This window comes from Xenopus laevis, chromosome 2S (genome assembly GCF_017654675.1).
Source record: "Xenopus laevis strain J_2021 chromosome 2S, Xenopus_laevis_v10.1, whole genome shotgun sequence".
Taxonomy (NCBI): Eukaryota; Metazoa; Chordata; class Amphibia; order Anura; family Pipidae; genus Xenopus; species Xenopus laevis.
The window spans coordinates 81,100,908-81,115,217 of NC_054374.1; the positions used below are offsets into that span (position 1 = coordinate 81,100,908).

Genomic DNA, 14,310 nt, shown 5'->3' on the forward strand with positions numbered 1-14,310 from the left:
ATCAAACGAGCGCGATGTACCTCACTCAAAGTGAACTTGATTAAAATATTATTTTACATGTTCTTGCAGGGAATTTTCTAAATTAGTACTTGCAAAAGTTCAGATAAAAAAAACACACACACTGTGATCTGCAACTCACCATTCAAGCCTTGCTCTGTACATGACAGTGTATTTCTCTGCTGTAATACAGGTATGCCAACTCCATTGTTGTGTACTGTTATACCACCATACGATCACTGTTTTAGTTATGTTAAAACCAAGTGCTTTAAAGGATAAGCCCAAGGACAATAAGGAGTACAGGGAAATAGGCTAATTAGGCTAATCCAATTTAATCACATTAATAAAGCAAAATTAACTTTAATTACATGATATAAATTATTTGAATCTTGTTTCCTTCAGTCTGGGATTTCAAAATTATAGCAAGCAGGCAGCAGCCATTTTGTGGACACTGTTATTAAGACAAGCCTTGTATCATCTCAGAATCTTGTTTGTGCACCAAAATGGGGGACCTGATGTCCATCCCCATGCACTGACTACACAATTAAACGGTGAAGAGAGAGGGAGAATGTGTGGAGAGCAGTGACATCTAGGAAGTGCTGAAATAGTATTGTCCCTACCAAGTTCATTGATGTAACTGCATGGTCCCAACTGCCTTTCCTTGCTTTCTATTAAGATAGATGGTTGTGTCCAGTCAAAACCTCTATAGAAATCCAAACAGCACCACTTCAGACCTTCCCTTTGCTGCCAAACTCTCTGCACCTAATCCCCCCCCCCCCCGCCATGGCGCTGCTCTCAAGTTTAAAAAGGTGCTGAATATGTACTTATAGCTACGTGCCACTTGTCATAGAAATCAGAAGCATGTTATGAGGTGTTGGAAAATGGGGAAAATCATTTATTTCCCTGTGTGTAGCAGCACACTATGTGGTCCTTGTGTCTCCTCCCCTTCCTACATCAGATGATCTGTGTCCAGTACTGACTCTTACAGGCAGGTGTGATGATTAAAATGAGGGTATAGGCGGTGCCAATAGACCAGCTTAAAAGATGAGGGTCACAGAGGATGCAAGCTGGAGAAAATACCCCTGTCCCCTTTACTTTTTGTGCAAAATCCCTGCCTAGAGAACCTTGTCAATTAAAACAGAAGGTGCTGGGAGTTGTCTATATTAGTCAGATAAAAATGAAGCAGCTTATACATTAAGGGCAATGAGGTCAACAGTAAAACTTTAAAAGCATGAGAGTTTGCGGACATTTGTACATGAGAATAAAGGTGCTGGGAGTTTCAGGGAGTTTAGCTACTATGCTATGTAGTCATTCACCACATCATGTGCACAGCCATGTGACAGTTGAGACAGTTGCTCAGTGACAGTTGGACACTGAGCTTTCACTCTACTCAGAGCTGCTGCAGCGTGTAGTAGTGCTTTCCGTGCGTCTCCCTGCGAGAAGCGTTTTTTAAAGATTTCCAAGTTTAAAGGATCCATCCACCATCTATGGGTGGGTCCAAACAAACTCCATCCCGTGGGCTCACGAGGAAAAGGAAGATGAAGGAGAAGAGAGAACAGGCGCCTAATAACATCAAGGCCATAAGAACAAAAATGGAGGATAAGAACTTGCACCAAAAAGAACAAGCGAAGGAGAAGAATAGCAAGAAGAGAGCAAGAGAACCAACAGAAGGTAAGAAAGAGCTTTCTGATCATGAATGTAATTATACATTTTATTCTAGAGCTCATCCTGCCTAGAAAGTTTCTTTTCCCTTTTTAGTTTGTCAGTTGGTCTCAGCCTGAAGCACAGTTTGAGGGACATCTATGGAGATTGTCTATTTGCCTAGTTACCCCAAGAAGCTCAATCTAAAGGAGATTTGGTGTTAAAACATTTCCTGTTGTACTCTGGTTATTTTGGGGATTTAGGGGCTGGTTTAAGTACGTATAGGTGAGAAATATTACATGTGATGTTGCCTACAGCAGCCTATCTATGGCTGATTAACCTGTTAGTTAAATCTACCCCACTGATCCAGTCCTTCTTGCATCATTTGCCAACTGCCTCTTTCTTTGAGTAATTACAGTGTTTTAAGGCAAAATCATATACAAAAGAGCACAGTATAAGTAGCCAACCTAAATCTCATCCTAACTGACTTTCAGACTGGGCTCCCATAAGTAACTAGGGGAGCTGTATAAAAAAAGGTGCATAGTTTGCTACTGGTCTTGTCACCTACAGCAGGTTGGATTTACTGCCTGAAAGCAAACATCTTGTACTCTTGGTTACTCTTCTAGGGCAAACATGTATTTTATTACATATGGGGAGAACATGAAAGAGCAAATAGGCTTTCTCTGCAGATTTCATCCTAACTGACATTCAAACTGTTACTCACTGCTCTGCTCCCCCCTTAGGGGGTTTCCAAACCAATGTCTAACACCCTCATAACTGAATGGCTGATACACTAATACTTTTATATATCTGTAGCTCATCAACTAAACCAGAAAAAGGACAGAGGAGAGTCATCCAAAAGGATCAAGGTGATGACCAACAAGGAGGAGGAAAGATCACATAACCCCAGAGAAGAGCATGAGAAGAAGGAGAAGAGCAGGAAGAGAAAGGCAGATCCAGCAGAAGGTAAGGAGAACCAACCTGAACATTGTTATTGTAGACGTTATTCTTAAATTAACTGGCCCGCAGGGATACCAGGAAAACTCCTGGTGGGCTCAGGTGTCAGTGGGCCTCTTGCTTCTAACCATTTGGCCTATTACATGGTCATTCTCTGTTTCTTTATGGGAACAAAGAGGCTTAATAATGCAAGAATAAAGTAAAATATGTAGAGAAAAGAGACTAGGAGAATAAAGAGGTTGAGTGAGGGGAGGAGGTATAATAATTTAGAACGTGGGCCCTCAGACTAAGGTTTTCTGGTGGGCCCCTGGCACCCCAGTCCAACACTGCCTGCTTCAGACATATAGGTGGGGCAGTAGATTACTTTGACTTTACATTCAGCACTTTCTAGATGTCACTGCACTCATTTACTATATATAAGTGTATAGCCTGTGTATAGACATGGCCATTAGGTCCCCCATTGAGGCACATGCACAAGATTTTGGGGTGATACAAATAACAGTATCAACAAAATGACATCTGCCTGCTTGCTTTGATTATGTATTCCAAGCCTCCATAATTCTTCCTAGTATAAAGTTAACTAATAGTTATTAATTAAATAAATAACATGGAACGTAACTCACTTCAAGCATTTATTAAGTAATTACAGAAAATCTCAGTATAAAAGCATTATATTAAACATAGCACAAGACAGTGTTCTCCCTCTGTCAGCATACCTCATGTCAGCCATTCCATCCTAACACAGCCCCTCCAGGGCCACTTAGTTATTTTACAAGCTTTTTATAGGACACCTAATCTGATACTGACTGCAAACTGGAGAGCTGCTAAATAACTCAAACATCACAAATAATAAAAAAAGGAAAGCCAATTGCAATTTATATCAGAATATCAATCTCTACATCATACTAAAAGTTAATTTAAAGTTGAAGGTGGGTTACTTTGCTTGTTATTTATTTAATTGTTGTTTGCTACAAGACCCAATGCTTGGAACTCATTTGTGGACAGTATATATATATATATGCTGGCAATTGATTATTACAGTTAACAGATGATTAAAAAGAATAGGGACTCCTTATATACACAGGTTAAACTCATTGCAGTGGTTTTATCTGGAACTCCCAGTGTCCTAAGAAGACTGTAGCCACATAAAATGCCTTTGTGCCATTTCTGTACTGGGTAAGAAAATGTTAAAGGGGTTGTTCAGCTTTAAATTAACTTTAAGTATGCTGTAGAGAGTGGTATTCTATGACTAATTGCAATTGGCTTTCATTTTTTATTATTTGTGGTTTTTGAGATATTTAGCTTTCCATTCATCCTGAATAAAAAGATGAATAATAAAAAGCAGCGATTAAAAATACATTTGTAGCCTAAGAGCATTTGTTTTTTAGATGGGGTCAGTGACCCCCATTTGAAAGCTGGTAACAGAAGAAGAAAGCAAATAATTCAAAAACTATAAAAAATAGAAAATGAAGGCCAATTGAAACGTTTGTTAGAATTAGCTATTTTAAAACATACTAAAAGTTAAATGAAATTCGACCCCCCCTTTAATGCCGCCCCAATGTATAATAAAAGGCATGAATAGAAGTCGCTTGTCACAGGATAGATTTAGGCCAAAAACTAGATTTAGGTACAAACTATGCCCTCTTGGCATAGTTCAGACAGATCCCATGTTACATTATTATGTGAAAATATTCCAGAAATCCTATCCTTCGGTCACTATAATTTGAGATTTGGGGTAAAAGTTAGTTTCCTTTCTGCTAGAGACCTGGAAAATATGGTCATCAATTCAGAAACTAATTCTCCTAATACTGGGTTCAAATAAACAGGATATAAAGTAATACAGGTAGAGGACCTGTTAACCTCGAGCCTACGGTTTTCCAGATAATGGGGTCTTTCCATTATTTGGATCTCCATACCTTCTGTCTACCGATAAATAATTTAAACACTTAATAACCCCAATGAATTATTTCTCATGCAAAAAGCATGGATTTTATTTTAGTTTGGGTTAAGTACAAGGCACTGTTTTATTACTAAAGAGAAAAGGGAAATCATTTTTAAAAATATGAATTATTTGATTGAAATTGTGTCTTTGGGAGACTGGCTTTCCATAATTTGGAGCTTTCTGGAAAACAGATCCCATGCCTGTATATCAATGGTGTCTTACCCCAACTTGCAAACATGTCATAGGCTCCAGGTTTTCCACCAACTTGCTTTAGGGATTGCTCTAATAGAGGGACTATATTCTTGTATGGTGGCACTGCCTTATTGTTTCAACCCTTTAGCCGGAGGTATTTCAAATGGCTCTTCAGATTATAGGTATTTACCCATTCATTCTACTATTGAATCAGCATTATTATCTTTACCTTACCCAGAACTGGCATGCAGGGTGCCCATCATACAACAGGGCCCTGTGGTTATCACCTGCTCCATGACAGATGGGAAGTATAGAATGTAGAAAGTAATCCAGCAGCACACTGATTTTTGATGTGATAAGTGATATTATTTATTCAGCCCATATACATACAAGGTAAGGGCAACGTTTCGGACCCCACTGGGCCCTTTGTCAAGGCTTGACAAAGTGCCCAGTGGGGTCCGAAACGTTGCCCTTACCTTGTGTGTATATGGGCTGAATACATAATATCACTTATTACATCAAAAATCAGTGTGCTGCTGGATTACTTTCTACATTGTATGCTGGACCCTGTGGGCAGGAAAAGGTCAACCAGAGTAAGCACCTGATACCCTGCATAGGGTTTTCTTGAAGGGTCGAGCACTCCGAATTTTGCAAACACAGATGGAAAGTATAGGGCTTATCTGCATCAGGTACACTCACAAGTGCAGAAGCAGCCAAAGGCCCAAAACACCTGCCTTTGCAAATGCAACATAAGAATTGTCTTGCACACCTTTTTGTCAGATATGGGTCTTCTTTAGCTAATCAATACATTGACAGGAAAATACATTGGTAAACAGTGACTGATAGGTAACAAAGCTACTTTTCACATCTATTCAGTCATTGTGTTGTCTTTCACAGTATGTTAGCAATATGAATTATTAATTTCTATCCTTTCCCCCCAGAAGAAGCAAGTGGAAGGAAACAGCCTTGCATGCCAGCAAAGAAGCCTAATCCCCAAAAAATCAAAAACTATGAATTCCATAAGGAACTGGGGAATGGAACCTTCGGCAAGGTGAGTGATTGCTTCCAAGAAATTGGAATTTTGAGGTGTATAGTATTTAGAAAAGGCAAGTATGATAGTTAGTTGGTATGTATCACTGCTTCGGAGTGAATTATGTTAGAAAATAAGATGGACTTCCCATATAAACCAAATGTCTTAGGTTGAATTTACATAGTTACATAATGTAATTAATTTCGATTGGAAAAAGACCAAATTCCATCAAGTTCCACCTCTCCAAACACACCCAAGTGCACCTATATAAACATACTTCTACAGAAATATCTATTTACTCCCATATATAAACTATAAACAGCAATAGCTATACTAATTATAGACTTTAATATCACAGTAGCCTTTGATATTATTGTTTTTCATGAAATCATCCAAGCTACAATCCAATTGATTAAACCGGTAATAATGATGTAATTTATAAAGTTGGCAGCTGGGTCTTTGTATGTGGTACAGGAAATTATTCAGCATTTATACCAACAGCGCCTTCTCACTTCTATCCAAGCAGATTTATGAAAACAGAGATTAAAAAGTAGTTTCCCTGTATGTCCCTTCCTGTTCCCTCCTCAGTCTACCAGACTACAGAGACAATGTATCAGAAATCAGCTTTCTTCCAGGCTTTCTTCTTTCTTCTAGGAATCCAATCCACACAATGCCTTGCACTTGTCTGCCATTCTTCTTCTAATTTCCGCTAATCACAGAACAAGGCATTGTGGGAACTGGAGTCTTGGCTGCAGGTGAGCTACCTGTCAATGCAGTGTTTTCATGGTGTGAGTAGTCAAAGAAAGGAGCAGAACATACTGTGTTTCAGTACTTATATTTACAAATAACTTTTGATTCACTGTTAGTGATTAATTCATGTTTGTGAATCATTTGATTGGTGTATCATTACTAAAACTATCAGATTCATTTTGTCTTTCCTAGGTTATGCTGGCATCACTGACCAACTGCAGAGAGCAAGTGGCAATTAAAGTCATGCAAAAGAAAGACCAACAAGCACATATCAACATGATCCTGGCAGAGGCACGTACCCTCAGAACATCAGAAGGTTGTCCCTTTCTTTGTCGAGGATATGCAGCATTCCAAACAAAGGTACAATAGAAAAACATTTTGATTTGCTAGTGGCCTTACACTAGAAAATGTTACTGACTTTACCATAATGACACCATAATGTCCTTTTTTTTTATAGATCATGCCACTTTTTTACTGCATTGCACCATTGTGTTTCCCCTTAAAATTCAAACAAGTTTATGTCTATGTAATGATTTCTACCTGTACCTTTCATTTGTTTGCAGGATGGAGGTCAGGTGTTAGAGCACTTAGAGGTGCTGCACTGAATGTACAAAGTAATGTAATAAAAGGCACTTCGTTTTTCAAGGTGCAATAACCCATAGCAACCAATCGGCAGCTAGAATTTACTGATCACCTGTTTAAAAGCAAACATCTTATTGATTGCTATGGGTAACTACTACTGGGCACATAGAGTGCCTTTTATTACATATGGGGATTAGTCTTTACTCTGCATACTCTATATCAGTGATCCCCAACCAATGGCTCAAGAGCAACATGTTGCTTACCAACCCCTTGGATGTTGCTGCCAGTGGCCTCAAAGCAGGTGCTTATTTTTGAATTCCAGACAAGTTTTGGTTGCAGAAAACCTAGGTGTACTGTCAAACAGAGCCTCCTGTAGGCTGCCAGTCCACATAGGGGCTACAAAATGGCCAATCACTGCATTTATTTAGCACCCCAAGGAAGATTTTTCCTGTTTGTGTTGCTCCCAACTCCTTTTAGGTTGGAAGAAGGTTGGAGACCTTGCTCTATATGATCACCGCAGACATACCCCTATAGCTCCACAGATGCCCTTCTTTACAGCCCTCTGCTGCATGATAAGGCTGAGGTCACACAGGGACTAGATCAAGCAGCCTGGCCCTATATGGAGTTGATACATTTAGGCATTTGGCTCCAGTTTAGCTGAAGAAATAAGGAAATACAATGATTTTTTCAAGAGATTTCACATGCCACAAGAGTGTCTGGTCTGGCCCTACACAGCTTTCTGTCTTTAAAGTTTGGATTGTGATTAATCTTTCACACAGACACACATTTGTCTGCAGAAGGATTAACCTGTTCTTGTTCCACAGAAGCCTGCAGAAGCTGCTTGGCCATTCAGTCATTTTTCTCTATCTGGATGAGTTATGAATGTTTGTGATCACTGTATGCAGTTTTGTGCTAGAGTTTCCCATGTTTCAGTCTCTTCTCATTTATCTCCCAGCTGCATGCTTTCCTTGTTATGGAGCGCGTGAGAGGAGGAACTCTGCAGGACCTAATAGATATGGAAGGTCAACTTACCAGGGACAGCATAATGTAAGTAGCAAGCTAACTGTAAGGAGCAATCTGAGGGAGCATAAAATGATCTTAAAGTGACACGTGTGTGTAATAATGACTTTGCCAAATTATTAAGTTATAACGTGTGTATATAGGGTATAACGTGTTTATATAGGGTATAACGTGTGTATATATGGTATAACGTGTGTATAAAGGGTATAACGTGTGTACATAGGATATAGTGTGTGTATAAAGGGTATTACTTGTGTATATAGGGTATAACGTGTTTATATAGGGTATAACGTGTGTATATAGGGTATAACGTGTGTATAAAGGGTATAACGTGTGTACATAGGGTATAACTTGTGTATATAGGGTATAACGTGTGTATATAGGGTATAATGTGTATACATTGGGTATAACGTTTGTATATAGGGTATAATGTGTGTATATATGGTATAACGTGTGTATATAGGGTATAACTTGTGTATATAGGGTATAACGTGTGTATATAGGGTATAACGTGTGTATATAGGGTATAACATGTGTATATAGGGTATAACGTGTATTTAGGGTATAGTGTGTATATAGGGGATAACGTGTGTATATAGGGTATAACGTGTCTATATAGGGTATAACATGTCTATATAGGGTATAACGTGTGTATATAGGGTATAACATGTGTATTTAGGGTATAACGTGTGTATATAGGGTGCTATTTTATGCAGTCTTTTTTAAAGGGTGTTTGTTTATTATTTAATTATACATTTAAGGTATTAAAGCATAGAAATTTTTTTACTGACGTTTCCTAAAGACATGATCCATAATTTATATTGTGATCTATGTTTAAATTGTTTTCTGTTTTTTGCAAAGCTTCTATTCGGCTGAAGTGATCGCCGGCCTCCAATATCTGCATTCACGCGGTATTGTGCACCGGTAAGTAAAACTTTTCCACATCAGCCCTAATCTATCACTACTTTTCCACTATTACTACAACTGCTACCGACCCATATCCCTCAGCACCTTCCACCTGCAGTTTTTGGTTTGTGAAGATTACGTATACCTGTGGGACCCAATCAGACTCTACAGTGGGAATGCAGTGGCAACACCTATATGTTTGCCTCTTTATCCTGACGACTTCTATCCTGACTCCTTCTTTTCTACATCCAATTGCTAATAACTACACTTCTAATTATTGTTTTCCAGGGATCTGAAGCCACCAAATATTTTACTTAGCGCCGAGGGACATGTTAAGATCGCAGATTTTGGCACAGTTGCAGAAGGGATGTCTCCTGGCATAAAGGCATATGGCTTGTTCGGAACCTACTTCTTCATGGCTCCAGAGGTGAGAAACTCAGTTTTATTACTTACTAACATGATACAAGGATTTTACTTTACTACCAAGGCTATACTTAGTATGACTGGCAAGGTATTTAAGATGGATGTGAAACATTATGCTAGGAAGTTCCCATGACTGGTGCATTTTCTTATAAATAGGAGCACCAGCCCAGGGGAAAACTCTGAATGAACTGGGCAGTACCTAACATATATTAGTGAATTTCGATTTACTTATGCTTATACTATAATTTAAAATGATGAACTTGTTACAGGAATGATTCCAGAAGAAGCTTTTAATTATTTAAATCTCATTGATTTTCTAGATTCTTTCAAGGACTGGATATGATGCCGGAGTGGATTGGTGGGCATTTGCTGTTATGCTTTACAAAATGGCCACCAGAAGATATCCATTCAGTCAGAATTCCATTCAGAAGCTGATCCATTCAGTCATGTATGAGAAGCCTCTTTTTCCAGTCAATCTCAGCAGCGATTTCAAAGAACTGCTGCAGGAGGTGGGTATGAATCCATGCAGGGAAGTTAGAGCTAAAGCAACACAAAAACCACACTATCTTAATACAGAACAGAGTTTCTTTGACAGCAGAATCAGGGACAGTGTACTGTCCTGTGTACAAGAACTGCGTTGGACTGGATACAGACACACACAGCTGATTTTGGCACAAGATACATACTCACACTCATAGAAAGGAGTTTCAGTTAAAAGTTTCAGCTAAGGCATTTAGCAGTGAAATCTCCCAGAATTAAACATTTTGTGCCATGGGTCCCTGGTAGGGTTGCCACCTTTTCCTGAAAAAAATACCGGCCTTCCTATATATTTATCTTTTTTCCCTATTAAAAACATTGGGATCAACCGTCATTTTTACCGGCCAGGCCGGTAAAATACCGGCCAGGTGGCAACCCTAGTCCCTGGTAATTATCTATAACAATGTTAATGTTTTCTTTTTAGCTCCTAGAGAAGGATCCCAACAAGCGCCTGGGCACAACAGGAGACATAAGGCAGCACCGATTTTATCAATCTGTTGACTGGACAGCGCTGGAGAATATGAAGATCTCACCCCCCGCCAAGCCAAGAGCAGTAAGTACATCACTACAGTAGCTCCAGCTTTATTAACTAATTTTATCCACCATACAGATCACTGACAACCACTAGGCCTACTTCTAGTTCAGCGTCACCTTAGGGTGTTGTCCAACTTCACAGAGCATTGATGTTGAAACAAATGACAAAAAAGTTTCTCCTATTAAAATTCATTTTTCTAATCTTCCTAATTGTTATCTTGCTTTGTGCTTCTATCCCCCATTTGCTCACCAATTCCATCCTTCTTTTTTTCATTTGTGCCCTTTTCTCTCCTCATGTATCTCTTTAAAACTTGCTTTCACCCATTCTTCTTTCATATCTGCCCATTTACATACTGTCCCACTTTTCTCTGTGTCCTTTTGCACCTTCTTCACCTTCTGCCCATTGTTACTCCTTTCTTCTTTCAAGTATGCACCACTTTCCAGCTGCTTTCTATAACAGTGCACTCCATCACATTATGGATATGAATATGAATTTTCCTGCTGCCATGCTAAGAAATACAGAGTGCCAGTGGCATACAAGGAAAGAGTCCTGGACAGCTATTTATTATATCAGTTGTGGTGGTTTCTTTGTTCCTTTTATGCCAGTGCTCTGTATTTCTTAGCAGAAGTGCTGTGACTTGACAATAGCAAAGGTGTAAAGCATGGGCCACAAGTTGTAAAGCCCTGATTTAAGTTAAAGTTTCGCATTTAAGTGACTTCTTGTTTGCCATGGGCATAAAACATTCAAGCCTTCAAATGATTAGATAGATTTTAGGCAAATGATCTATGAGGCACATTGCTAAAAAGTCTGTTTCCAGACTGAATTTTGTGCCTTGTATCTTTGTAATGTACAAATAGATGAGATAAAATAAATTAATGTATAATTTCTTTCTTGCAGATACCAGCTGTGGAAACCAATGTAATTCAGAAAGAGCTACTGTCATTCCTGGAAGACATGGAATTTATCAGCGCTTCAGGTGGCTCAACAATGATTAAGGACCTTGCATTCCTGAGTCCCAGCTGGAAAATATAACCCGTTCCAGTCAGCAAGGATTTATAGGATCTTACCATCTGCCCTTGTCACCGGGCCCTTAACATTGGCCCTGGGCCCTTACCATTGGGCTACTGCCCTTGAGCTTCTACCATCCCCCTGCCTCTTACCATCGGTGCTCTGCACCTGGGCCCTTAACATCAGCCCCTGCCTCCAACCCTTTCTCTTGGCATAACTACTGTTCTGTGCCTCCATCCTTTTTCTCTTGGCCTAACCATCGGCCACTTTTTCTTGGCCTAACCAATGGCCCCTTCCTATTGTTCCTTACAAACAGCCACACCATCGCTCCTACCCACCTCAGGCCCACACCACCTTTGGCCCCCACCATCGGCCCTCCCCACCCATGGCCCACACCATCGGCCCACCCCACTCATGGCCCACACCATCGGCCCTCCCCACCCATGGCCCAAACCATCGGCCCACCTCCACTCATGGCCCACACCATTGGCCCGCCCACATCATTGACCCACCCATACCATCGGCCTGCCCCCCACCTATGGCCCCCACCATTGGCCCTCCCCACCCATGGCCCACACCATCGGCCCACCATACCCATGGCCCACACCATTGGCCCACCCCACTCATGGCCCACACCATTGGCCCTCCCCACCCATGGCCCATACCATTGGCCCGCCCCCACACATGGCCCACACCATCGGCCCTCGCCACCCATGGCCCAAACCATCGGCCCGTCTCCACCCATGGCCCATACCATCGGCCCTCCACACTAATGGCCCCCACCATCGGCCCTCCCCACCCATGGCCCACACCATCGGCCCACCTCCACCCATGGCCCATACCATCGGCCCTCCCCACTAATGGCTCACACCATCGGCCCTCCCCACCCATGGCCCACACCATTGGCCCACCCCACTCATGGCCCACACCATCGGCCCTCGCCACCAATGGCCCAAACCATCGGCCCGTCTTCACCCATGGTCCATACCATCGGCCCTCCACACTAATGGCTCCTACCATCGGCCCTCCCCACCCATGGCCCATACCATTGGCCCTCCCCACTAATGGCTCACACCATCAGCCTTCCCCACTAATGGCTCACACCATCGGCCCTCCCCACCCATGGCCCACACCATCGGCCCACGCCACTCATAGCCCACACCATCGGCCCTCCCCACCCATGGCCCACACCATCGGCCCGCCCCCACACATGGCCCACACCATCGGCCCTTGCCACCCATGGCCCAAACCATCGGCCCGTCTCCACCCATGGCCCATACCATCGGCCCTCCCCACCCATGGCCCACACCATTGGCCCTCCCCACACATGGCCCACACCATCGGCCCTTGCCACCCATGGCCCAAACCATCGGCCCGTCTCCACCCATGGCCCATACCATCGGCCCTCCACACTAATGGCTCCTACCATCGGCCCTCCCCACCCATGGCCCATACCTTTGGCCCTCCCCACTAATGGCTCACACCATCGGCCTTCCCCACTAATGGCTCACACCATCGGCCCTCCCCACCCATGGCCCATACCATTGGCCCTCCCCACTAATGGCTCACACCATCGGCCCTCCCCACCCATGGCCCACACCATCGGCCCACGCCACTCATGGCCCACACCATCGGCCCGCCCACACACATGGCCCACACCATCGGCCCTCGCCACCCATGGCCCAAACCATCGGCCCGTCTCCACCCATGGCCCATACCATCGGCCCTCCCCACCCATGGCCCACACCATTGGCCCTCCCCACACATGGCCCACACCATCGGCCCTCGCCACCCATGGCCCAAACCATCGGCCCGTCTCCACCCATGGCCCATACCATCGCCCTCCCCACCCATGGCCCACACCATCGGCCCATCCCACTCATGGCCCACACCATTGGCCCTCCCCACCCATGGCCCATACCATTGGCCCGCCCCCACACATGGCCCATACCATCGGCCCTCCCCACTAATGGCTCCCACCATCGGCCCTCCCCACCCATGGCCCACACCATCGGCCCACCCCACTCATGGCCCACACCATCGGCCCTCCCCACCCATGGCCCAAACCATTGGCCCGCCTCCACACATGGCCCCCACCATCGGCCCTCCCCACCCATGGCCCAAACCATTGGCCCGCCCCCACACATGGCCCCCACCATCGGCCCACCCATGGCCCACCCTACTCATGGCCCACACCATCGGCCCTCCCCACCCATGGGCCACACCATCGGCCCTCCCCACCCATGGCCCAAACCATCGGCCCGCCTCCACCCATGGCTCATACCATCGGCCCTCCCCACTAATGGCTCCCACCATCGGCCCTCCCCACCCATGGCCCACACCATCGGCCCTCGCCGCCCATGGCCCAAACCATCGGCCCGTCTCCACCCATGGCCCATACCATCGGCCCTCCCCACCCATGGCCCACACCATTGGCCCTCCCCACCCATGGCCCATACCATTGGCCCGCCCCCACACATGGCCCGCCCCCACACATGGCCCACACCATTGGCCCGCCCCCACACATGGCCCACACCATCGGCCCTCGCCACCCATGGCCCAAACCATCGGCCCGCCTCCACCCATAGCCCATACCATCGGCCCTCCCCACTCATGGCCCACAACATCGGCCCTCCCTACCTTGGGTCCCCACCATCGGCCGCCCCTCCCATGGCCCACACCATCGGCCCTGGGCTATCAACCCCCTGCCTCTTGGCTTTACCATCAATCCCCTGCCCCATGGTTCTTAACATCAGCCGCTGCCCCTTAATATTGGCCCCTGCATCCAAC

At 44.1% G+C, this 14,310-nt stretch overlaps 1 protein-coding gene across 2 annotated transcripts; it reads left to right on the plus strand.

Moving 5' to 3' along the window:
• Positions 1–5,675: 5,675 nt before the first annotated feature.
• Positions 5,676–13,981, plus strand: LOC121400606 (protein kinase C delta type-like). Of its 2 annotated transcripts, none has more exons than XM_041584033.1 (8): positions 5,676–5,780; positions 6,702–6,869; positions 8,047–8,138; positions 8,973–9,035; positions 9,306–9,444; positions 9,761–9,949; positions 10,402–10,530; positions 11,410–13,981. In XM_041584033.1, exons 1-8 carry the CDS (start codon positions 5,700–5,702, stop codon positions 11,542–11,544), a joined length of 996 nt encoding a protein of 331 aa, XP_041439967.1. In that variant the 5' UTR covers positions 5,676–5,699; the 3' UTR covers positions 11,545–13,981. The 2 variants fall into 2 exon arrangements, with proteins under 2 accessions (XP_041439967.1, XP_041439968.1); XM_041584034.1 differs by lacking the exon at positions 5,676–5,780 and adding an exon at positions 5,791–6,514.
• Positions 13,982–14,310: the final 329 nt, after the last annotated feature.

Bases quoted from the DNA above. Each gene is read 5' to 3' on its own strand.
- LOC121400606 (XM_041584033.1), top strand. From the start codon at position 5,700: ATGCCAGCAAAGAAGCCTAATCCCCAAAAAATCAAAAACTATGAATTC. The intron at 6,870-8,046 runs GTACAATAGAAA...TTTATCTCCCAG, and splicing joins ATGCAGCATTCCAAACAAAG to CTGCATGCTTTCCTTGTTAT. The intron at 8,139-8,972 runs GTAAGTAGCAAG...TTTTTTGCAAAG, and splicing joins CTTACCAGGGACAGCATAAT to CTTCTATTCGGCTGAAGTGA.